The sequence below is a fragment of the Elephantulus edwardii genome, unplaced genomic scaffold (assembly GCF_000299155.1).
Source record: "Elephantulus edwardii isolate Elephantulus edwardi_28Jun2011 unplaced genomic scaffold, EleEdw1.0 scaffold00024, whole genome shotgun sequence".
In the NCBI taxonomy this organism is placed as follows: Eukaryota; Metazoa; Chordata; class Mammalia; order Macroscelidea; family Macroscelididae; genus Elephantulus; species Elephantulus edwardii.
The window spans coordinates 10,290,631-10,317,705 of record NW_006399774.1 but is presented as its reverse complement, the minus strand read 5'-3'; the positions used below and the strand labels follow the sequence as shown (position 1 = coordinate 10,317,705).

The window sequence follows — 27,075 nt, the reverse complement described above, 5'->3', positions numbered from 1 at the left end:
TTAGAAAATGGTTTTGATGTGCACAGGAATTTAATCTTTAGAAGGTCCCATTCATCAATTTTATTCTCTTCCTAGTTGTGTATGCTCAAAATCACTGGCAGTAAGAGAGACAGGGAAAACAAAAACAAACAAACAAACCATCATGAGATACCATCTTACTCAAGTAGCAGTGGCAAAGCTTAAAAGGAAAGCCAGTAATAAATGTTGGAGAGACTATGGAGGGATAGGAACTCTTATATACTGTGGTGGGATTGGAAAATGGTACAACCACTCTAGAAAGCAGTTTGGCACTTCCTCAAAAAGCTGGACATAAACATTCCATATGACCCAGGTATTTCACTGCTTGGAATATACCCTGAGAAAATTAGAAATAAGACACAAAGACTTGTACACCAATGTTCACAGCAGCATTAATCACCATCCTAAGAACCTGGAAAACAGCCCAAATGTCCAACCACAGTTGAATGGATTAAGAAATAGTGGTACATTAACAAAGTCTCTGTAAATTTTCATTGAAATCAATGATAAAAAAATTTGAAAGAAAAGAAATAGTGGTACATTCACAGGATAGAATACTAGGCAGCACGCAGGAGTAATGATTTTGAAAATCCCTACATAAGTTGGGAGGGGCTGGAGAGAATTATTATATTAACTAACTCAGTCCCATAAAGACAAATATTGTATAAGACCATTATGGTAGAAATAGAAAGATAACTAATAAAATGGGTCTGAGGCTCCAGGTAGGGGAGGGCAGGAGTAGGGGGTGAGGATAAGCAAGGGGGGGGGTAACCATAGTCGTGCAATTTGATGGTTAGAGGCGGGGTGTGGGTAAAAGAAATGGGAAAGATCTGGTATGAACAGCAATGCATACGGACTTTGTTAAGTAAACCAGTATAAAATAAAAATTTATTAAAAAAAAGTGAAGAGAACACGTGGCTTCCAGTGTTGAAACACTTCTTACAATACAATTATTCACATCAGCAGGCTATAAAATGAAATGAAGATGTGCAAATAAAGAAATCTTTTTTAAAAAATAGCCCAAAAAGCATTGAAAAGAGAAGATTATTAAGAGTTTACTAACAGCTTAGTTGGTAAGAAGTTGTGCTGCCAACCCAAAGGTGGGCAGTCCAGTCCATGAGCTGCCCATCAGAAGAAAGATGGCCAATTGTCCATGCAGTTTACAGCCTCTGAAACCCTGCTTAATGGTACATAACAACAATGTCCAGATACTACAGCATAAGATGAAAATGACATGCTACTAATACATCAAGGAACAGTGGGTGTGGAGAAAACAGAAATATTTCCAAATATACCGAGGGCAAAGAGCATCCATCTCCAATGAATGGAGGGTGAACAGCCTTGAATGTAAGAGCAGTGCTCCTTCAGGGAGCTCTGGCGGCAAGAAGCTGTGTGCTGCAATGCCGAAGGCATGCGGTTCGAATCCACCAGATGCTCTGCTGGAGAAGAAGGGACAATCTCCTTCTTTGCCAGTTGGATTTAACAGCACACAACAACAACAAAACAGTATTGTTTCCAAAGAAAAAAGCAAACTGGGAGGAGGGGACATGAAAATGTGCAATAATGATTGACTGGAAAGCCAAGTTCTTTATAAAATTAAAATACAAACTGAAAAAAAAAAAAAAGAGTAGTGCTCCTTTATGGTGCTGGAGTCTGGATGGCCTTTTGAAAATATTTAAAGTTCTTTTGACATTCTATCAAAGACAAAGGATAAGACCAGAGGAAGTCATTAGAAACTGATGTTAGAGACAAAAGTCTACTTTCTTTAACATATAAAGAGTTTTGGCAAGTCAATTTTTAAAGTTATACAACAAAACAGAAAAACATTCAAGGTAAAAAGATATGAATTTACAGTTCATAAACAAGGTGCCTCCCACACCCCCACACACACCCCCAAAATAAGGTGCCACAGATGCTTTTAAGTCTGTAAGACACTCAACTCAATAAAACAGAGACACCTGTTCCTTTCTGTCCACGACACACATTTATGAAACAGACATGTGGTTAGGACACTGAATAAACACTAAATTATATAGAGTTGTAGGATTATAAATGAATTTACAAATGTCCAAGACTTTGAATCAAATTAGTTCTTAAGAGAGAATAGTTAGGTATGAATCATATCTAGTGTCAATTAGTCAAATCTTTGTCTATATATAGTTTTCTACACAGTCAACAGTCTTGGCACCAGCAGTCAGGAAATCAAAAAGCGTATCGCGATGGGAAAGTCTGCTGTTAGGGGCCTCTCTAAAGTACTCAGGAGCAACGGTGTCTCTCTGGAGACTAAGGTGCGCCTGATACAGGCCATGGTCTTTGCAATCGCTTGTTATGCATCAGAGAGTTGGACAATGACTAGGGAGGACAGAAGGAGAGTAGATGCTTTTGAGCTGGGGTGCTGGAGAAGAGTACTGAATGTACCATGGACTGCCAGGAAAACAAACAAATTCATCCTGGAGAGGATTAAACCAAGCTACTCCTTGGAGGCAAGGATTCTGGGGCTTCATCTGACATACTTTGGACATGTTGCCAGGAGGGATGGGTCCTTGGAGAGGGACATCATGCTTCGGAGGGTGGAGGGACAGCGCAGGAGGGGAAGACCCTCTATGAGATGGATTGATTCGGTGACTGGGGTAATCGGGATGGGTGTGTCAGAGGCAGTGCAGTTGGCGCAGGACAGAGCAGGGTTTAGGGCTGTTGTGCATAGGGTCGCTATGAGTCGCAAATGACTCGATGGCACATTAACAACAACATATATAAAAACATTCAAGAGACACTTCCAAATGAACTGTAACATCTTGAATGCAGTAACAATAACACCTTCGATGTGTGTAAAAAACTAGCAATTGTTTTTTACAATAAACCACTACATACACCTTCAATATCTAACAAAAGTCCTCTGCAGAGTCTGTCTATTTTATAGAAGCAGGTAGAAGGCGACCAGACGTTTGTTCAGTGAAAGGCGACCAGACGCTTGTTCAGTGAATGAAATGACTGTAAATGCAAATGGGTAAAAGCGCAGAAACTTCATAAAGCCATGCAAATGCGTGGGAAGCGGATACGCTCACACAGGGGGTGACATATCAACTGACACAAGCCTGCTGACAACAGGTACCAGACAACAAAAGCCCAGCTGTGTCACTTATAAGCATTTATTCTGCACACGTAAGAAAGGACCCAATCCAAGTTTACCAGGGCAGTACTATCAGACATGCTCATGGTTAGATGTAATCCCAAGGACCACCAGAAGAGAACTTGTAAAGTATAATGATACCATAAAAAAATAGTCCGAGTCCTCTCCATAGATACCTCTGGAAATCACTCTGGGATAAACAGGTAACTGAGTGAGGCAGACAGAAGGCTTTCATAAAAACAGGAGAGTATACACAAAGTTATGAAACCATCCCAGCCTTAGTCCCAAACCAGCTATTTTGGTTTTATACACACACACACTCTCTCTCTCTCTCTCTCTCTCTCACATTCTCTCTCTCCCTCTCAATGTAAAACAATAAGTATGGTTGGTGATCTAAGCTTGGGTGGGTAGAGGAAAGACACAGACTCTTCTTAATCTGTCCTTTAAAAATTATTTTTCATTTTAGAATGCACTAATGTATTTAATCATTTAAACAAAAGAAAAAATGTTACACAAAGTGAATTGTTTAATGGAGAGTTATATTTTGTAGCAACTGCATCAACACAAAGAATTAGCTACTGATCCCTTTCCTTAAAATCTGAGGCAATCCGGAGTATTCAGGGTGCTACAGCAGTGGCTCCTTTATGTAAAATCAATAGATTATGGATGCTATTTTAGTTATAAAAGGAGAATACGCCAAAGGAAATGTTTTTTAGCTCTTACAAAACACTAGCTTATGCCATTAAATATAGTTGAGCCTTTCTAGTTTTTAAATATTTATGAACTGAGTATTATGAATTCTTAAGAAAATCTGATTTGGCTTTGAAAATACTACGTTTGTTATTTCTGCTCTGTTTAGGGATGCATTTGGGGAGATTACTTTGGTTTTGTAAGTGCTAACTATATTTACAATGCTATACCTCATTTCCTAGAGAAAATCTCCAATTCTATTTTACCAGAAATAATGAAAAATGGGAATTCCCTGAGCATTTCCTTTAAAAAGGAAGGAACGTGTGCGCTTGGCCCTGGACCTGCTGACTACACACAATCGTTGACCCTGTGGATGTTCTAATCGGAGATTCATTTTAGTTAAAGGAAAGCAAGTAAAGCAATCTTTCTACTGATTCCTAAGTTCTGATGACATGACAAAGTACTAGTTTGCGTCTACCAAGCAGCTCAAAATAATTCTGAAACCCCTGAAACAGTCTACAATTTTCTATCTTAAAAACCCAGATATCATTTTTCCCCCCTCAATTAAAAAAACAATGATATGGAAGGTTGTTGGGTTTGGTTTTGGTTTGTTTGTTTGTTTGGGATTTTTTTTTAAATGTCCTGCATTTTATTAACAGGACAGACCAGATATCTCCAAAGTAATGTATAGCTGTACTTCAATATGCCCTCAAGTAGATGATCCAATTTTTAAGACATTTAGGCAACAACTGGGTTATAGGAAATCCTAAGATTTCAAAGAGCAGTCTGAGAAGACTAAGTAAATTATTATAATGAAATGTCCAAAGATGTCGAGTTTGAGAAGCAAAGGCTGGAATACATGTAACACTTCTCAAGCTGAAGATGGGAAGGATATAAGTGGATGTACAGAGTTAAAGCTGTAACAGAACTGGTCCTCACTCAGTGATTCCAGGGGGCAGCACATGATGACCAGCCTATGGCCCTGAGGGAAGAAGTCCTCACTGCACTCCAACCACTGGTCAAAGCCAGGCCCCAGGAAGCGAAGATAAACCACTTGAGATGCTTTTACAAACAGGTGCAATGCTGTAATGTTTACTAATCTATTCCAAGAAGTTTCGAAGACAACTACCTGGCCAGCCGACTGCAAAAGAGTCACTTTTCTGCCATTCCAATGAAAGTTGACCCCACAAAAATGCAGAAACTATTGAACTATATCATTAATAACTCAGAGAAGAAAAACTATGCTGAAGACACTTTTTAGATGGCTGCTGCAGTTCAGTCAGGGCACTTCTAGAAATTCAAGCAGATTCAGAAGAGGTTTCAGAAAGACAGCATTGCTAAAAAAAAAAAAAAAGAAAGACAGCATTGCTGATAGAGAATAGATCCCGGCTCTATGACATGTCATCAAGACGTCTACCTGTGTTTTACTGACTGTGCAACTTATTATGTGTAAACCACAATAAATTATGGGTAAGATTGGAACAAAAAACCAAACCAGAAATTCCAGAACATGTAATTGTCCGTATGTGGAATTTATAAATGGATCAAGTGGGAGCTGTTTGAACAGGTGAAAACTGCCTGGTATATCAAGACGACTCAGTGCCAGGGTTGTGCCTTTCAGCACATTTTGTCCACATACACACTAAGCAGAGAAGCAGGGCTGTATTGAAGAGAATGCAGCATTAAGACCGGGGGAAGATTCATTAATGACCTTCAACACACAGATATCCCGTGGACGCTTACGAGAATAAGCAGGTTCGTCCTGGAGAGGATGAAACCATAATGCTCCTTGGAGGCATGGATTTTGAAGCTCTGTCTGACATACTTTGGGCATGCTGTGAGAAGGGACCAGTCTTTAGAGAGGGACATCATGTTTGGGAGGGTGGAGGGACAGCGCAGCAGGGGAAGACCCTTGATGAGATGGATTGACTCAGTGACTGGAGTAATGGGGGAAGGTGTGTCAGAGACGGTGAGGTTGGTTCAGGATAGGGTAGGGTTCGGAGCTGCTGTACACAGGGTCACTATGAGTCGCAGGTGATTCGCTGGCACAGAACAACAGCAAAACCTTATTTGCTGAAAGCAAAGGGGACTTGAAGCATTTACTGAGGACTATCAAAGATTACAACCTTCAGCACAGGTTGCACCTCAACATGAATTAAACCAAAAGCCTCCCAACTGGACCAATAAGCAACATCATGATAAACAGACATAAGATCGAAGTTCCTACGGATTTTGTGTTACCTGGACCCCAAACTAACAAATTAAGATATTAAATCACATATTACCCTGGGCGGATTTGTTGCAAGAGACTTCTTTTAAACAGGTAAAAAGCAAAAGCATCATTCTGAGGCCTAAGGTATGCTTGACCCAAGCCAGGTTATTTTTCAATTGCCAAAGTGAAAGCTAAACAATGAGTAAGAAAAATCCCAGAGGACTGGATGTCTTTTAATGATGGTGTCAGTGAAGAATACTGACGATATGGTGGCCCGCCAGGGAACGAGTCAGTTGGTTGTGAAAGAAGCTGAACGAGAACGCTCCTTAGAAGTGAGGCCATGACTTCCACTCTGGACATTTCAGAAGGAAGGTCCAGCCGCTGGAGAAGGGCTATTTGGTTGCTAGTTCTGTTTGTTCCCACGTAAAATCAAATTGGACCCAATCATAGCTGACCCTCTGTGGGTTTCCAGAGGTTGTAACCCATACAATAGGAGATCCTTTTTCCATGTGGAAAAGTGCATCTTTTCCTCACAGAGCAGCCAGCCAGCAGATTTGAACCTCATACCTTTGAGATGTCAGTGAGATGACATTTTACCACTAAGGCACCAGAGGTGCCCTATGGCTGATAGCTGTTATGTGCTTTCAAGTCAGCACTGACTCACAGCTGACCCTCCAGTGTGTTTTCAGAGGCTATACTGCACAGGAGGAGACTGCCCATCTTTTGTTCAGGGAGCAGCTTGTGGCTTTGAACTTCGTGCCTTCGGGATTGGAGCACAGCTTCTTACCACTAGGTCACCATAATTCCCTAAGGTCACACACAAAAAGAGTCAATTAAAAGAAGGGGGGGACCCTCAAGGGACCTCTGGTGGCGGAGGTCACAGGGTATGGCTAAACCATGTGGTGCCTCTCTGGTGGTTCAAATTCAGCAGTGGCTCCAACTGGAGAATGGTGGGCAATCTTCTCTGGGACAATTTACAGCTGAAAGGGCAGCTCTGAGGCAGTTCTGACTCAATCAACAACAATGTCTGGTTGGTAGAGGGCCAATCAAAAAGGAGAAAGCACTCAATGAGACGGATTAATACAGCGACGCTCACAAGTGGCTCAAACCCAATGCCTGTGAAGAGGGTGCAGACCCCACAGTGTTCCCCTGTGTCCTGTCTGCACAGGGAAACTCTGAGTCAGAACCCACTCGGTGTGGAGACACTTCACAACTAACTACAATTCAGGATCTTCAATCACAGCTACTACTTTAATGTAGCGTGTTTCAAGTTATAAGCTCATTTCAAAACTCATAAATAAAAGTCTCTTGGCAAAACGTGCCAATAAACCATTTCCCAGCTTCCTACCGGCTGAATTGATTAGAACTGAGTTCCATTTATTACCTATCGTAGCATCAACAATCTACTCAATGTTTATCGCAGCTTTGTTCACAATAGCAAGGAGTTGGAAACAATCTAAGTGCCCATCAACAAACGAATGGACAGAGAAGCTATGGTATATTCACACAATGGAATACTATGCTGCATTGAAAAACAAGGAACTCATGAAATATTATTCAAAATGGGTGACCCTGGAGGACATTATGCTGAGTGAAATATCTCAGACACAAAGGGACAAATATTTCATAGTGCCACTGTTGTAAAACAGGACTGACACTGGGGTTGGGGTGGGGGGGGGAGACTGAAAAAGATGGGATAACTAATGTATACTGCATTGAAACAGATGAGGGAGAAAACTGTTTAAAAGAGATATGTGATTAAGTATCATTGTCATGACATGAGTCCAGAGCGAAGGCTGCAGTGCAGTGGACTTGGGGGAAGGAAATGTATAACAATGAAAGAATTTTTCTTTTACTTTTCAAAGAGAAGAGTGAACTGGGAGGGTGGCGGGTGGGGAGGCAGGGAGAAAAGTGCAACAGTGAATGATTGGAAATCGTAAGTCTCTGTAAACTTCCATTAAAATTAATAATAATAATGGGGGGAAACCCCACAATCTACTAAAAACTTTTAGGGGCACTTCAACAAGGGAAGAGTCAATGTCAATGTCACTTCATCTTCCTCCTCTTTTTACCATCCTCACAGAGGAGAAAGAGGACAAATCATCGGATGTGCAGTTACAGTTTGATGCTGCTGATGGAAGCGTTATGAAAGCTGACCTGGATTGACAGCTGGGCCCTTATGCACCTAAATTCTTTATCACATCACTTCCAAATGAAGCCCCACAATACGAGCTCTCAACGACTCACTGCCCTTGAGTGGAGACTGATTCATAACTAACCTTCCAGCTGGCTTTCAGAAGCTGCAGACTGCATGGGAGGAGACAGCCCACATTTCTCTCAAGGGGAGTGGGTGGATTCAAACCACTTGCCTTGCTGCTGGCAGTGCAACTCCTTACCCACTAGGCCACCAGTGCTCTCTCATAAGATACAAGAAAGAGCTGAATGTGGTCATAATATGCGTTGTACTATTTTCCTACAAATCATGTAAGCCCAAATATATCGCCCAATAACCCAAAGAGTATTTAATGAGGCTAATTTACACTAGAAACCGCTTAATATATTTAAAAGTACATGCTTCCGTTCAGCAGTTTAATACATTGTCATGGAAATGATTATCTGCTTACAAGCTGGTTTAAGAATCACACTGCCAAAGGCAATGATGGTTTGATGGAGTAGCACTTGCCATTAAAACAAACAGCTAACAACAACAAAAGTGCGAGACAGAAACGCCATGTGCGAGCCAACCGGCGGGACTGAGTGATCGATAAAGCCCTTCTCAGGGAAACGCTCCAGAACACGGCAGAGCTCGGTCGTGAATTATTTCAAAGGCAAATGACGCTGCGCATGAAATGACTGATATTTCCCGCTGCCACTAACCAGTAACGCAAAGCAAAGAGTGCCCAAGTCCTTCTTTGAACCCTTCCATCTCAAACACCCAAAAATAGATAAGTGAACACAAATTTAGATCAGGGCGTAGTGTTGCGTTTCCCCAGGACCACACTGTGCTGGGTGGAGGACCCGGTGTTAACAGGAGGGCCTGGACAGGTGTCTCCCCCATCCTCCCACCCCCAGCCCTGCTGTCCTTGAACTTGGCCAAGGAGGGAGCCCGCGGGCTGAGCGCTCACCTGCTGCGGCTGGTACCTCTGCTGGGACTGGGAGGGCAGGTACTGCGCCTGCGGCGGGAGGTGGGGAGGCTGCGGCTGCTGGTTGTAATAGGGCTGCTGACCCTGCTGGCAGTAAGCAGTCACACCTTGCTGTCCATACTGAGGTGGCATCTGTCAAAAAGGCAAGCAGAGCAAGCGAGAAAGTCAGGAACACGTAATGCAATGACATCTGATACGTACGCTAAGAAAGGTGGGCTGCGTCGAAGCGGCTGAACTCAGTGTTTTGCGTTCTCTCGTTAGAGAACTGGCACATGCTGTCTTCTCTCCTAGCCACGTCTTTCCACCGAAGGCAAAAGGTCATCGAAATTCACCTTGGAAATTCCTCGCTCTCCTCTCAAGCACTGGTCATGTCATAAAAACCCGGCAGAATAAAAAACATCCACCAAAACTGGATATGAACAACCTCCCTAAGAAGGGGAAAGCAGGAAATGCTGTCTTTTTCCACGCAGGGCTGGGGCGGCAGCCCCCCACAGCTGTTCATGAGGGTTCCCGCGGCAAGCCTGCAGGGTGGGGGCCACCGACGGTGCAGGCCACCTTCTCATTTCAAAGCACAGTCAAGGCCGGAACTTCCCAATGACACAGGTAACAGGTATGCCCCAGGAGCAACTCCACTTATTAACTCTATTTTGCTAAAAAGGAAATACATTTCTCTATAATCAGTTGACATCACTTAAGAAGGGGGAAAAAAAGTTTCGCAAACTATATAACCATGCATATGAGTTACTGAAGGAAAACATAGTCACAGCTGTTTATGGCTCTGGTTAGGATCGGGGAGCTCTGGTGGCCTAGTGGTAAGAAGCTGTTCTGCAATCTCAAAGGCGCATGGTTTGAATCCACCAGCTGCTTCGTGGGAAAACGGGCGGTCTTCTCTCATGCAATTTACTGCCTCTGAAAAGTCGCTGGAGCGTCGACTATGAGTCAGTTCTCACTCAACCACAACAAATTTAAGGATTTATCAAGGAACACTGCAAAGTACTGTTGTTAATGTACTGAGCGAATTTCGGTTCAAAGCAAGTCTGTAAGCAGCTCAGAGGCACGGTAATTAAAGCATCTGGATAGTAACTAAAAGACTGGTGGTTCAAACCCACCCCCTTCAGGCATTGTCTGCTCCCATCAGAATGGAAAACCTTGGGAACCCTATAAGACAGTTCTATTTCATCCTACAGCACCCCAGTAAGAGCACCCCTATGGGTGGGAATCAACCTGGCCACAATCAATGAGTCAACAACCCTGAATGGCAGAGTAGAGCTGGCCCCGAGGGATTCCTGAGATGGTACCTTCAGAGACAGCAGCTCACCAGGTTGCATCCCCTGAGCTGCCGGAGGGTTTGAACCGCTCACCTTTTATTAGCCGTCCAGCACTTAACCACTGAGTCTCGAGGGCTGCAAACAGCAGAGAACCAGTCAAACACAACCTGCGTCTGCCTGCTCCACCTCTGCTTTACACCATCTCCAAACCCTTCAAAGTACTGTTTCAAGCAGCACCTTTCCTCACGCGACCAACACACCGTTAATAACATGTTTATATGGAGAGAGAGATGAAAAGGGAGGGGGGAACCCACACCACAAACCGCGACCCCAGAACAACAAAGGACCGCAGAGAGAATGGGATCACGAAATGTTCTGCTTGGGAACTCCAAGGCCACAAGGCTGATAAACCCACACACTTACATCAGAGAGCAGTTCCTGACACACTCTGAAAGGCCAAGTTCAAACTACGCTGTTGAACCAAGAGAAAGCAGAGGAGGAAGATCACGGGGGAAACACGTTGCCTTTGAGACCAATGGGCTCCATGATTCCTTGTTACACCAATGATGGATCCTTGTAACATCAATGATGGGTATAAGGAAAGCCGTAAAACCTCAGTTAGGAGCCCTTTAATCTCCAGTTAGGGACCCTTCACACCAGAGCTGTCAGCAACGCCCTGGGGAAAACGGGCCCTGGATCCCCACGCCTTGCATGGTGGAGGCTGGTGGTGCCCACAAGTTCCTTCTGAAAACCATGTACCAGCACAGTTGAGCTTTTTGCTTTTATTTATCTTACAGTTTGGTATTTTATAATGAATGTATGTCCCCGCCTTACGCCAAGCCAAAGAATTTCCATAAACCGCAACTCCACATGCTGGGATCCCAAAGCCCACCGCCACACACACCCTTCCCGCTCTGCGCCCATCTGCTTCATCTGCTGTCTAATACCACATTTCACACGGGCGTCTTTGCCGTCTGATTGGAAGCAGTTAGGATAACACTTCCACCAGTGTTAAAATCGCTGTAAAGCTCAGTCCCCGCAGCCAGCAAGCCCCCCCCCCCCCCGGGAGGCTGCACTTTAATATGTTGACTTTTTGGTTTACATAAACCCGTAGTCACAATATGGAAGTGTTGTTTGGGGGTGGGGCCTCAAGCTTCTGAGCAAGACAACAGGGCATATTGTGGGAGCCAAGAAACAGAGGAGCCATGAGCCTGAAAGAACCTCGTAGGGTCGCCCCTCAGCTCTGGAGAGTCTGAGGTCAGGAAGGGGCAGGAGAGCAGGAACAGACGCCAACGTGCAAGAGAGCATCGCCATCTATGACGGGCAGAAGGCAAGCATCCTGCGGGGGGCAAAACCACCCGTCCAGTAGAGATTTTATTAAGTGCCTCCCACAAGTCATTTATTTGCCAACCGCCCTGCTCCCCGGGCACAACCAGTGAGAAGAGACCATGCAACAGTCTGATGGCTCCTCGAAGGGTTAAATATTGTTGACCTTGTTGGCAACTCACAGTCCAACTCACAGTGACCATGTCAGAAACGACACGCTGCACACCCATGTTTATCGCGGCTTTGTTCACAATACCAAGGAGCTGGAAACAGCCCCAAGTGCCCATCAACAAACAAATGGACAGAGAAGCTGTGGTATATTCACACAATGGAATATTACACTGCATTGAAACACAAGGAACTCACAAAATATTATACGAAATGGGTGACCCTGGAGGACATTATGCTGAGTAAAATATCTCAGTCACAAAAGGACAAATACCGCACAGTGCCACTGTTGGTGTCAGAGGACTGACATCAGGGTTGGGGGGAGACTGAGAAAGAGGAGATAAATAATGTATACTGAATTAAATCTAATGAGGGAGAAAACTGTTTAAAAGGGATATATGATTAGGTATTATTGTCATGACAGGAGTCCAGAACGAAGGCTGCATAGTGGAGTGGACTTTGGGGGTAGGGCCTGTATAACAATGAGAGAATTTTACTTTTCAAAGAGAAGAGTGAATTGGGGGTGGGGGGTGGGCAGGGAGAAAAGTGCAACAATGAATGAATGGAAATCCTAAGTCTCTGCAAACTTTCATTAAAATTAATTTTTTTTAAAAAGAAATTACATAAGCTATTTAAAACAACAACAATAACAACAACTACACGCAATGTCACTGAGTCAACACTGACCCATGCCGATCCTCCCCTGGTTTCAAACCCTTGACCATCTTTTTCCTATGGAGTGGCTGGGGGATTCAAACAGCCAACAATTTAGCCAGTAACCAGATACATTACTAACTGTGCCACAAGGGCCTCTTATTCCAGCAGTTCCATTCTAAGATATATACAGGGACTCAAACTGACGCACATATGCACAAGATCACTGTAGCACTGTTCTTAACAGTTAAAAAAGCAGAAACAATCCAGGCGCCTTCAGTCAGCGACCAAGCAGAATGCCTGACCCAGTCACAGCAGAAATGAGGCTTCTGCTATGACATGTATAGACCACAGCCTCACTGTGCTGAATATGCAGTCAACACACTGGGACAAACACTATGTGACTTCCCGTACGTAAAATTACAAGAAAGCCCAATTCAGAGATGGATGGCAGAAGACCAGTGTCCAGGGATGGACCAGAGGGAGGGGTGGGGAGTTACTGCTTCCAGATCCAGTTTCTGTTTGGGGAGAAGAAAAAGTGTTAGAACTGGCAGGGGTGATAGAGCCTATTCTGTGAAGGGAATTAATGGCACCAGATTCATTCTTAAAAATGCTCGCTCGCTCTCTCGCTCTCTCTCTCACACACACACACACACACACACACACGGCTCAGTCACTCCAAAACAGTGGCCATTTCTTCTGAAGGTAGGCATATATCTGTCATTTGATCCAATATTTCCACTTCCTGGAGCAGAAGAGGGGAAAAGAGGTGAAAATTGGTAAATTTTATATATTTTACCACATTACAGTGGTAATGATGTGGCAGCTTATAGGTAAACGGCTAACCAAACGATCAGCAGTTCAAATCCACCAACTACTCCAAGAGAGACTGGAAGGCAGTCGCCTTCCACAAAAGGAGGCACACAGCCTCAACAAACCAACGGAGGGTCGCTGGACTTGATCAGCTATCCTCATGTGGATGCCATGGACAACCCAGACTGCTGAGTGCAACACAACTACACAACTGCTGGGTTTGGGGATGTCTGAAAGTTAATCCCAGCCCCTACCTAGTGGTCTATCATGCAACTCTATTTCTACACAACTGCTGGGTTTGGGGAGACCTGAAATTTAATCCCAACCCCTACCTAGTGGCCTCCCACGTAACTCGACTTGACTTCCTTCACAAGCTGCTAAAAGGAGTTGCTCTCTTTACTAATCACCACAGATTACCATGACCAGTCAACACAATAATCCTGCTGGGATTTCAGGATCCTTTCTAGAATTATCTAATTCTTGCTGGGATTATGCACAGCTGCTACAATTACTCATTACAAGTCATAGTTCCATTCTAAAATGTGAATCGGCTTCCAAGCTTTGTATTTAAAACCCAATTTCCAAATGAAAAACCTCAGATTCTTAGGACTAAAACCTAACTCTCTAATGGTCAATATTTTTCCTGTTTAATTGAGATGCAAGGCTTTTAAAGATACATGCTTTCTGACTTCTTGAACTAAAACAAGGTGCACCATGAAACATGAAAGTGACAGGGCAAGTGGAGACTGTTGAAGACCCCAGAGCCCACCGCCTAACACAGCCTGCCCAAACCTGACAGGGCTGAGATTCTAACGCTTTTATGAGTTCTCACATCCGCCTGGGCTAGCCCGGCCACTGTCACATGCCATCAGCGCACTCAGCCGTGCTCGTCACTCTGGCCCCAGCCTTCCACAGTTGGCCCGTCACCCTTCTAACTGGCCAGGGTCAGAGCTGCCCCCGGCACCATTAGCGTGGCTGAAGGCCCACGGACTGTCCCACAGAGGAGGTGGGACACAGGCTTTACTGCCTCGAGCTCTGGGAAATCTTTCGGCTGTGGAGAGGTCTTGCAGTTCATCTCTCAGTCCTTAATCACATCAAGGATAAAGAAGAATTCTAAACTTGGGGATGCAAGGTGCCATGGTGACAGAGTGGTTGAGTGCTCAGCTGGTATTCCAATGGTTGGTAGTTCAAGTTCACCGAGTGGCTCTGCAGAAAGAATGCCTGGAGATGGACATCTCAAGCTTTCAAGCTGCAGACCTCTCTACAGCTGTTCTGTCAGGAGGGCTCTCGAGAATCAGAATCAACTGGGCAGCACTCAGCAAACACAGCACTGGGCAGAGAATGCTGGCCAGCTGTCACTGAATACCAGGGACCTGGGTGAAGAGGGGGCTCCTTCCCTGGCGGGTTGCCACACAGCACAGCCCCACTACTGCCATCCTCATGGTATCACCCTACATCCTCGGGGAAGATGTCGGAGTGGAATCAGCGAGTTCACGTCTCCATGTGTGTTCATAAGCTCTCGGCACAGCATCGCAGCACAGACAGCTTCAGGAAGAAGAAATGGGCATCAGTAAATACTGGGTGAACAAATGTCCAGCAGATTACCTGAGTGAGCTACTGCTTATATAAAGTGTAAACCTAATCATGAGGCCCTTTAGGAAGCCGGATCTCTGGTCCACAAATGACCAACTCAACCCAACAGTCAATGCGCCAGACCCAGAGGACCGATCAGCTCAGTGGCCGTGGGTAACTGGCCTGAGGCCATCGCTCCTGCCCCGTCTGGCATGCAGCAGGAAGGGAGGGCGTGAGATCACGCAGCCAGGAGATATAAAATGAAATGCAAAGCTGCACAAAGTGCGATCAGAGCACCTCTGTTTGTTATCTAAGGACGAGAAAAGCAAGAATTCATCTCACTCGTTTCTAAATAAAGAGGGCCTCGCAGCGGAGCGTGAGCACACAACACAGATAATTTCATGCAATTTTCAAAGAAGAATCTGAGCGCTCCTGAGAACGACTGGAGAGGGATGGTGTGACTAAAAGGATGCTCTGATTCCACAAGGTCCCCCTGAGAAGCCACGAGGTAAAGGTCATGGACACCAACGCTCACCTCTCTGCATCCTGTTGAATGCACTGAATTCTCACCTTTTCTGTGGCCTGGTGGGACTGGAGGTACACCGCCCACCCAAAGGCAGGAGGTTCAAATCCACTAACCGCTCTGCAGGAGAAGTATGGCACTCTCTCCTGGCGAGCTGAAGTTACTGCCGATGCTAGGAGCCATCGAAAGGCTCTGATTGGATCACAGCAACCCTGTCACAGCAGTGCAGCCCTGCCCTACCTGCACCATCTCCACCTCAAGCCCACTGTCACCGCCTCTGTGTCCATCCATTCAGCTGAGGGTCTTCCTATCTTCTCTGTCCCTGTCCTTCTCCCAGCAGGATGTCCTTTCTAGGACCTGCCTCAGAAAACCTGCGAGAGGGTCGGCCAGAAGTCAGTTCTGACTCTGTGGCAACGCGTGAGTCTCTAAACGCAAAACCCATTTAAGCAGAACTTTCTGAGGAAGATAGGGGTCGGAGGAAAGGCCTGGTGATACGGCTCTGAAGTTCAGCCAGGGCAACCCGAGCAGCTACGCGTGTACAATCCACAAGGGAGCGTATGGATGGTGCACAACCTTGAGCAGAGTGTCAACTATGACTCACGACCACGGTCCATGCAAGGCAGGGCGGAGCAGTCCTTAATTCATAAATTGGCTTTACTGCAAAGAGAGGGACAGAGTGACGACGTACACAGACCCAGGATCACAGGGACGGTGCCTTCAAGGCTCCCACTGGGGAAGGTGACAACCATGCCAGGTGCCCTCTGAGAACCTATGAAGACAGAACAGCAGAGTGGCCGCTGACTCACTCAAGGCAGAAGCTCTCAGTTTTAAACTGCCAGTGGACAGTGATGTTTAACTTGTGATTTTCATACTAATTCCAGGAGGCCCAGGCACCGGATACTCATTGGGCTCTGAAATACAGCAATGAACCTGACTGACCAGGTCCTGTCCTCCATGGGTTACGCATTCCAGTGGGGGTGGGGGTGTGTTTGTGGCCAGGTTAATGTGGGAAATCACATCTTTAAAGGCAGACAGGTGTCTTTCAAAGATCAGAAATGCTTTAACACACTGATACAGCATCTTCTAGTTCTCAAACTCTGGAATCCATTTCAGTGCCTTATCTCTCAGTTAGTGTCCTTTAAAAGTCACAGGGCCCTGGTGCAAAGTCACTCCTGACATGCCTGTCCCGTGGCAAGGAGGCCATAGTAAGTCCTGTCCTAGGTGAAGGATCTGGAGAAGATTAGACGGCCTGGCATAGTAAACCATTACCGATCCTCATAAGCAGAGCCTTTGCTAAGTCTATTTAATTAAGACCCTAAAAAAAAACCCCAAAAAGTCAATTCCAATGTCATCAAGTAAGCCTGGACCTGCAAAGGCCCTGAAGGACAAAGAACTGTCTCCAAAGCTGAAAGGGTGAAACCAAGCTGCTCCCTGGAGGCAAAGACTTGGAAGCTCTGTCTCACAGACCCCGGGCATGTCGCTAGAAGGAACCAGTCCTTGGAGAGGGACATCATGATTGGAAGGGTGGAGGGTCAGCACAGGAGAGGAAGACCCTGTATGAAATGGTTTGATTCAATGACTAGGGTAATATGGGTGGGTGTGCCAGACACAGTGAGACTGGCTCAGGAGAAGGCAGGGTTCAGAGCTACTGTACAGAGAGGGTCACAATAAATTGTAGTCAACTCAGCAGTACCTAACAACAACAACTCTCGTTGGTGGGTGGCTGCCACATCTTTGCCCTGTGGAGTGGCTGGTGGGTTTGAACCACCGACTGTTTCGTTAGCAGCGAGGTGCTTTAACCACCGCACAGCCTGGATTCTGTAAGTCATAGAGGTGTATTCCTCTGAGGCCCCCTCAGCTCCTTCCTCCACTCGCTCTGGTGTGTGCCTGGGTCTCCTTCTGCACTTGCCTGTTTAAGGAGGCAGATTTCCTTTTAGAACCTCAGAAAGCACAGAGTCCATGTGATGACGCCAGGATGTGGATGTTTAACATTCTGCCACCTTCATGCCATATTCCTTTGCTCATTTTTTTCCCTCCTCTGCCTGGTCATACCTACCTGTCCCTGCAACGCACGCATCTGTGCATCTACTATACACACGCACATGCAGACGACACAGCCTTGCTTGCCAAGGTGATGAGGACATGAAGCACGTGCTGAGGAAGACCAAAGATCACACGCTTCAAGACGTCATACTTCACATAAAGAAAACGAAAACCTTACAAGCGGATCCGGTAAGCAACATTCTGACGACAGGCTGAGACTCCAGCTGTCCAGGGCCTCACCTGTACGGATCCATCACAGATGACGTACTGCACTGGGCGAATCATCTACCAAGAAACGAACCCCAAAGCCCCGCCTCACTGCCATCAAGTCCGCTTCAACGCCGAGTGACCCTACAGACCCGAGGCAGAACTGTCTCTGAGAATTTCCTTGACAGAAACAGACGGTGCCCTTCTCTCCCACAAAACAGCCAGCAGATTGGAAGCATGACTTTTCTGGTAACAACCTAACAATCCGCTGCACCATCAGGGCACCCTTATGTTGCAAAAGGCCTCGTTTAAGTGTTGTGAAGCAAAGATGTCACGTTGAAGACTAAGGTGCACCTGGCCCCAGTCATGAGATTTTTTAACCACCTCACGTGGACGGGAAAGCTAGATAGTGAAGAGGAAGATGGAAGAACTGATACATGTGAGTGATGGTGCTGGCAAAAAACATTGACTAGGCCATGGGCTGACTCCCTGAAGAACAAGCAAATCCATCTTGACAGAAGAAAGCCTGAGTGCTCTTTAGGAAGGCAGGTGGGGAGAATTGCTCACAGGTATGTGGAACATGCTCTCAGAAGGGACCAGTCCTTGAAGGAGGACATCACTTGTTGCCAAGTCAATGAAAAAGAAATGGGTTCACACACCAGCAGCAACAAATGGCTGAGATACAGTAACCAGTAACCAGTGTAAGGACCAGTGTATGGGACTAAGGAGCGTTTAATCCCACTGCACAGAGCCCCTGTGAGTAAGAACTCAGGAGCAGCGAGCAAGATGTAAATTCTTCACCTCACATATTTTATACAGTATTTCTGTAAAGCATATATTAACATAATTATGTTAAATTCATCCATGCCTAACGTATGCCTAGAAATAAGCTGTCTCTTTGATAGTTTAAATAAAGACTGTTCTTAGGTGCTTGAAAGCAAGTTTCCATATTCTTCACTTTACCTAAACTCAGAATATTCCAGAGCAGCTGGGCCTGCTGAAGTAGTCAAGGTAAGCGTGTACAGTCACGCGACTCTTTAAAAGGCAAGTTACAATGTGTATAAGAAGCAACATTCCTTGAACTCGAAATTGTACTTTGGGGAATTTATTTTAAGAAAAATAGATCAAGCAAGCGTGGTGACACACGTGCAACCAAGCACCCCTGTGGACCACCCAAAGACCCCAAACCCACCCCCAGAAAACACAGCAACAGCCAGAAAGCTTAAATAACCACTGACAGGGAACTGATAAAAAGGAAGAACCAATCAAGTACTATCACCGTGTGTGTGTATGTGTGTGTGTGTACAATTAATAACCTAGAATACACACCAAAATGTGAGCATTCCTTAAGCCAACTCTTTGCTTTTCATGAAGCAAGAGCTTTTGGATTCTTTATTCCAGTTTTGCTGTCAGATCATGTATTATGGCAGTTTACTTTTAACCATAAGCAGAGAGCATCCTAATATTCCTTTCTTTCTTTTCCTTTGTTCATACTTCTAGAACTGGGGCTTTCCAAGTAAATCCTACAAAATGGGAAGGCAAGAAGGATAAAGAGGAAAAACCTGAGAAGCTCAATAGCTGCACTTTCGTTGGTACTGTGGCAAATTCACTGCCATTCGATTTCACAGCAAGATCAAACACTTATTTTTTTATGTGTCAGAAACAGCCTGAAAATTCCCCACAGCAAGGAATTCAGATGCTCAGCAGACGCTTGGTTGAACCAACTGCATGTGGGAATTTTATTATGTCAACATGTCCAGTCAAAAATTATATGCTGCAAGGTAATAAATAGGCTCTACGGGTACAAGGTCCACACTGTACGACCCTCTAAGCTAAGGTCCCACGGGAGATCTCCAAACCATTTTAAGGCCCTTTTCTTTTCCTCCTAATTTTCTTATTTCTTTTTTTTTCCCCTAAAGAAAACCCAAACAGCTAAATCTTGTCATCCATCTTGTCTAAGGAACAAAATCTTCCATAATTTCCTGAAATTATACCTTCATATTAAGCAACAGACAACAAATGGACCCTGAGGACTGGTTGTGGACACCGGGTCCTGGAGTAAGTGTGCTCACTCTGTCCACCACGCAGTCAGCTTGAATGGGCGCTGGGCACTGCGGGGCAGCAGAAGGGCCGCCTTCAGCCCAGAGGCAGGCATGCGGAGCAACGGCAGACATGAGGCCGGTCCAGCGGGCTCAGGAGGCCACGTCCACTCCCCTCTGTCTCCATGAGTAATAGACCTTCTAGGCCATAATCACTACACTGTCATTTCCTTTATAAAAAAGGATTCATTGGGAATATACATGTGTGTATGTGTGAGGTGGTGGTGGTGGGTACAACTACATCAGATGTGGCTCACAGGTGACCCTCCAGGAGTTTATCAGAGGTTGTAAATCACACGAGAGGAAATTGTCCTTATTTCTCCCACGGAGTAGGTGGGGGATTTGAACCACATGCCTTTGGGTTTGCAGGCCAACTCTTACCATAAGCCACGACAGGTTTTACACACACACAACCCCCTACACACACACACACACACACACACACATAAATGTGGTTGTGCACATTCCAGTCAGAACTGGCTCATAGTTGACCTGCCAGTGCTTTCCAGGGGCAGTAAATCACACAGGAGACTGCCCATCCTTCTCCCAACAGAGCAGCTGGTGGACTCAAACCGCTTACCTTTGGGCTGCAGGAGAAGGATGCGCAGTCTTCTCCTGTGTGATTTACTGCCTCTGAAAACCTGCTGGAAGGTCAGCATTAAGGCCATTCCAACTTGAAAGCACTCAACCACCACCACCTTTTTTTTTTAGTTGCCAGAGCTTCGTGTGTATGTGTACACACACACACACACACGTGGACACACACACATATGCAGATACAGATAAAAACATTTTGCAATTCCACATTTTTCACCCATAAAATTCAGTTCCATTGCTCACCATCACCAGGACCTGTTTTCAGATCATTCCATCATCTCTATAGATGCTCAAGAGTCCTGGTGGCACACTGGATGAAGCGTTAGGCTGGCTACCAATTTAAAGTAAGTGGCTGAAACCCTCCAAGCTCTCCTTGGTAGCCTGCTCCCACAGAACTGGACAGCCCTGGACAGGCCATGCATTGCTGTGCTCTGCCCTCCAGGTCATTACGAATCAGAACCGACTGACCGAGTGGACTCTGGTCAATGCGAGCCCAGTGCCTTTGAGTTACAGGTGATTCACTGCTGGTTCTTAGGAGACTGACCATCAGCAGAAGCCGCTGAGCTAAGTCAACCCTCTACTTTAAAGTTAAAAAAATAAAAACAAATTCATATCAGAAAATAAGTTTATTAGTCTTGATTTATGGAATAATGTTGAGAAGTTCTTTATTCTCATCAGTAACAAATCTTTCTCATAATGCATTTGCTTTCTAAAATGTCTGTAATAAGTATTAATGTAAGACCAGAAAGAAGTCACAAGGAAATTCTGCATATAAATACCGTGTCTCGGGATTTCTTGCAATTAGTAATTGGCTACAAATTTTTACTGCTTATTCAAGTTCACAGTAAATGCAACTGCTCTATATTTAACAAATGATAGCTTAAGAGAATACTAGGTCAGACCAATATTCTGCAGAGTGAATATTCTATACAGCAGGAGCCGCTAAACAGAGGTGACCTCAATTTCTAAAAGTCACGGCTAGATCCCGAACAGCCTTTATTTCCTCTTAATAATCATTATGAATCTATTATCCATGAATTTATTTATGCCCTCCTTAAGCTAATTTGTATTTCCAGCCCATGCTACTTCTGGAGGCTAATAAGTTCTCCGAGAGCTTTAATCCATTTTCTAAGAGGTATATGCCTTCGCTGCCATAAAATCACCTCCTTCAAGCTTCAAGGCGAGCCCCCTACCTCTCAGAATGTGGCATCTGATAAACGAACGTCTGGTCAACCAATGCCAGGCAGCCACATAGCCCAGAGCACTCATTCTACCAAGTCAAGAGAGTCCTTCACAGCTGCTATTTATATCCCGACTCTGTCCCTCGCTGCTTCTCACAGGCCTGGCTGTTGACCTCAAGGCTGGGGGCTGGGCCCATTGGTCACTGCACAAGAGCAAGGCGAGGCAGTCAGCTCCAGCCATGCTTCCAGCCTAGGACACCCTACGGGGCCCCTTTCACTTTGTCCGCTGGGGTCCCTGCGAGCCAGGATGGACCCGGTGCCCACGTGGCTGATTTGTGTTGCCTGAACGTCATCCACTTTCTCCAGGGAAAGCGGCTGAGATGGCACAGATGTCTGTCTCCAGAGGCATGTGAGGCCAGGCTGTAACTGAGAGCAGTCCTGTTCCTCGTCAACAGAACCCCAGCAAACCCGGTGGCTTCTCCGCTGCCACCACCTCTAGGCACCTTCCCCTTCCTTCCAGGACGGCCAAGAAGAGGAGCTTGGGTTTAATACTCATAAAGCAGAGGCCTTGGCCGGCAGGCACACGGTGCCTCTCATTTAAAACCGGTGCAGTAAAGTCTCACTGTACACAAAATTAACGCACAAGTGTATAATTGTAGTTTTCTGCTCAAGGGCCCTCATCACACGCCCTCGGAAGCGCTTTCTTCCCAGCTCCACCCAGGGGCACTGGGCACGCAGATCCAGAGAGGCGACAGGCAAAACAGAGGTAGAAGAGGGAGGAACTCACCGCTTCGGCAAGAAGCACACGGGATGCTCACGGTGATAAAGCCGAGTCTCCGTGTTCACCTAGAAGGACAGTGCATTTCTAATGGACATAATGTAGCGTGACAGGGGGGCAGGTGGCGGCAGCCCTCAAAGCAAAGGACGAGTCACTCCTACCACTCTGCTTACGAGCTGAGGGAGCCCTGGTGGGGCTGTGTGCAAAGCATACAAAAAAGGCTTTATTTGCTAACCAAAACCTAAACCTCAGAGGTTCAAGCCTGTCAATTGTTCTGAGATAAGAACGAGGCCACCTTCCCCAGGGGGGATTATACCAGGAGCAGTTAGATGCTGCCCCCAGGGCCCTAGGGGTTGGGATCTACAGGATGACAGCGTGTCCATTCCTGCAGAAGGTGGCCTGGTAGTACAGGAGTTAAGCCTTCACGCAGGACCAGAAGGGTCAACTTCACCCACATTCAAGGACGGTTTGGCAGACGACAGTTCAATATAAATGCTTCAAATATATCCACGCAGAAAGGCCAGCAAGAGGCAAAGAAAACAGAACGGTCAGTGGTTCGGAGACCCCAGCTGCCTCTAAGGAGAATGAGGGGAGGTGGGGGCTGCAACTAACTGTAGAAATCAATCTTGGATAACCGACATCCAAGCACACCCATGTTTATCATGGCTTTGTTCACAATAGCCAGGAGTTGGAAACAACCCAAGTGCCCATCAACAAACGAATGAATAGAGAAGCTGTGGTATAGTCCCACAATGGAATACTACGCTGCATTGAAAAACAAGGAACTCATGCAATATTATTCAATATGGGTGACCCTGGAGGACATTATGCTGAGTGAAGTATCTCAGTCACAAAAAGACAAATACTGCATAGTGCCACTGTTGTAGAATGAGGCTGACATCAGGGTTGGAGTAAGAATGAGAAAAACTGGACAAGTTATGTATACTGCATTGAGACAGATGAGGGAGAGAATAGTTTAAAAGCGATATATGATAGGGTATTATGGTTATGACAAGAGTCCAGAATGAAGGTTGCATAGTGGAGTGTACAGAGTGCGGGGGGTGGGTTGGGGGGGATGCAGGGGGATTGTATACCAAAGAAAGAATTTTTCTTTTACTTTTCTAAGAGAGGAACAAACTGGGGGGGGGGGGGGGGGGCTGGGCAGGGAGAAAAGTGCAACAATGAATAAATGGAAATCCAAAATCTCTGTAAATGTTCATTAAAATTAATAAAATAAACTTTTTTTAAAAAAAGAAATCAATCTTGGAGACTCCATGAACTGTTTTATCCTGTGCCAGAGGCCACTATGGGTGGGAAGTGACACCACAGCCATGGGTTTAGTCCAGTTTAATCTTGAAGGTCTGAGAACCAGAATCAAAACTTAACTAGGGCTACAGTTTCTCATAAACTCAACTGTGAGCTTCCAAGTTACCTTATTTTTATAATCGTTGAAGAAGGGTGAATATGTGGATAGTTCAATGTGCATGCTTATTTCTGAGAGAGCAACTTTGATGTACAAGTTATCCACATTTACGTTTGAAATAAAATATTTTCCGTAGTAACTCCACCCTAGCAAAAAAAAAAAAAAAAAAAAACAAACACAAAAAAACCAAAACAAACAAAACAAACCACAAAAACAAACAAGCAAGCACTGGCCCTCATTTCTAAAAAGAGATGCACCTTTTGAGTCCCCACCCAGGATGCCCGGAGACTCAGCGGAGGTCCGGTTCTGGTGGAGAGGAAGTGGGCTCTGAAGGCAAGCTGTGCTTACTAAGGAGTTAGGTCACTTCTGCGAACAGAGCATTTCCCTAGAAAAAAGCGCCTTGAAAACAACAGAGCTGGTGCTGCCTCGTTGGGCACCGAGCCCTCTCCATCCAAGAATGTTCTCACCCAAGAAAACATGCCGTGGTGGCATTTATCCAGCTACAAGTCCTCCGCCCATCTTTCTTAATACATTGTTGCCCAAACTCCAACAGGTAAGTTTACATGTGCTGATTACCATCATGGTGATGTTTCCATTAAGGGGCGGGGTGGGTGGGTGGGGGATGAAGATACAGAAGAGTACAAAATGGAAAAGCAAAACAGTATGGCAGAACTTTGCACACATGTTACAACAGCAGGGATTTCTAATAAGACTTTGAAATAAGTGCCGGGCCACAGTGTGTTCACGTTTTTGAAAACCACCCACTTGGGCCCCGGCACGTGGTGAGGACGCTTTGCACCCAGGGAAAGCAGGGGTACTGAGGAACGGGGGGCCTCAAAGCTCTCAGGTCAGGGTCTCATATTTGTGCAAAGCACATGGAGAGGAAGAAAGTGCCATCGCTTTCCTTCATGGCCCCAGCTGCTAACACGGCTATGCCAAATGGGAATTTCAGGGAATTTGAAAGCAGTAACCTTTGCTGAGGCTGCAATGTCAACAGTGCAGCCACATGCCAGGAACATGTGCGTGAATGCCACATCGCAGAGGCTGTTCTATTCCGGAGGACTACGGAGCGGTGCCAACATGGAACCGGGGACCTGCCATCATCAGACCAGAATCCATCACTAATTAAAATCGCTACCAGATAGGGAGCTCCAGCAGCCCAGTGGTAAGAAGCTACACTGCAATCCCAAAGGCATGTGGTTCAAATCCACCAGCTGTTTCATAGAAGAAAGATGGGCAATCTCCTCCATTTACTGCCTCTGAAAATGCCCTGGAGAGTCACCTACGACTCAGTTACAACCTGACGACTCATAACAACAACTAATAACAACAGACGGACAAGTCATTGGTTTGTGGAGGTGGGGGAGGGAAGGGGTCCCTCTGCAAGTTGCGGATCTGATTTCCACATACGCATGTAAACTACACCCTTTTGAATTTTTTTTCTCCTTTTTGAAAAATGAGAGATTCAAAGAGGAAACAAATCTACTGTAATCCCCAGTTTGAAGTCTGCCCTTTGAAGGTGAAGGGGGAGTGGTTCCTGTGTCTTTTCTCTCTCATGTCCAAAACAGAAAAGAAAGAAAGAAAAATCATTTTTATAGCTGAGATGATGAAAAGTGTGAATACAAAATCATCAAACGCTGCATAGGAAAAAAAAAATAAAAGGACTGTTTTGAAAATACCGTTTTAAAGATACTGTTTTAGAATGTGATCCACTGCAAATATCCAGTCTGAGTGTTCTTGGAGGGGTTTTTCGGGGGGCTGTTTTTAAGGGCATTCATTAGTTGCCCACCTACACCTCTGAATGATGAATGTGAGACACGTCCAGATGCGGAACATGCAGGGGTCCCAGCGGCTGCCTGGCTGCCCCTTGGGGACTCTGAGAAGCCAGCAGCCAGCAGAAGCTAAGAACAAACCGTCCCCAGGGAAGCACACACACATGAGGGCCTGGGCTGGCACTCCACCAGCCTGGCACCGGGGGAAGGCTTCTGGAGTGGGGTCACGGCTGATGGACTGTGGGGACGGAGGCCGTTGAGGCTGTGTTCTGCTCGGCTTTGTTTTCTACCACCCAGACCTGGAGAGGTGGAGGGTCAGCGAAAGAGAGGAAGACATTCCGTCAGATGGAGTGACAGTGACCACGGCAATGGCTGGAGTGTGTCCGAGATGATGAGGATGGCTCAGGAAAGGATGGCATTCAGGCCCGTCGGGTCACTATGAGTCGTACTCGACCGGGCGGCTCCTAATAACAATAACCCGGACCTGAACCCAGTCACTGCTGTCCCTCCATCCATCCTGACTCGGTGACGCCATGGCCGCAATGAGATGCTCTGTGTACAAGGTCTCCAGGCTCCGGCCTCTGGGAAGCAGACCGTTAGTTGTGTTTTCCGAGCTACCTTTGGACTACCAGTCGAGCACTTAACAGTTTCCTGCTCCAAGCTGACCCTCCTGCACCAAAGAGTGGGGTATTCTTTGAGCCTCAATGTAAAAAAATGAGGCAGAGGAAACACATGACGGGTTCAGGCATTTTGCTCCCTGGATTATCAGTAAAGGGGTGTGTCTGTGTTGGGGAAAGCTCTCAAAACATGTATTCAACATACACAGTCCACATAAAGCTTGAACCAGCAAGCAGTTGTTCTAAACTCCAAACCCACATCTTCTGCCCCCTCCTCAGGAGGCCAAGCCTAACCGCACTAGTTACTCACTCTGTCACTGACTGGCAGAGACCTCAAGGACATCTGTGCTACCTGCCTGATTAGACCAAGGAAGCAGGGTCAAGGTTTAAGTCACTGCCCACGTCCACCGTCACTGGCTCGTCCACCATCACTGGCTCGGACCTCCTGAGCACAGGCAAGCGAGGAAGAGGAGCTCAGGGGGAGAAGTGAGGGAGAAGGTAAAGGAACACTTCACCTCAGGCAAGGAGACACAGAGTAATTTCTGGAGCCCCTGCTAGCCAAAAGGTCAGTAGTTCAAACCCACCAGCCACTCCACGGAAATAGGATGAAGTTGTCTGCTCCCATTAAAACTTACACACTCAGAAACCCAACAGACCCTCGGGGGGTCGGCTGACACTGCAGTGGTATCTGTGAGTTCAGGTACATCAGAGAGGGGAGGGGGGCACAGGGCAGGGCAAGGTCCAGATCTGCCCATCACAGGGTCACTGAGTCCTAGTCAACTTGCTGGCATGAAACACAAAAAGCTGTTTGTTGTTGTTGTTGTTGTTGCTGGGTGTGTTC

At 45.9% G+C, this 27,075-nt stretch overlaps 1 protein-coding gene across 1 annotated transcript in view; it reads right to left on the bottom strand.

The window, feature by feature from the left end:
- Positions 1-27,075, bottom strand: part of ARID1B (AT rich interactive domain 1B (SWI1-like)) — a 528,266-nt gene that overhangs the window by 357,025 nt on the left and 144,166 nt on the right. The window contains exon 3 of the mRNA XM_006882755.1: positions 9,176-9,325. Within this exon, the coding sequence (XP_006882817.1) occupies positions 9,176-9,325 (150 nt within the window). The remainder of the gene's footprint in view (positions 1-9,175; positions 9,326-27,075) is intronic.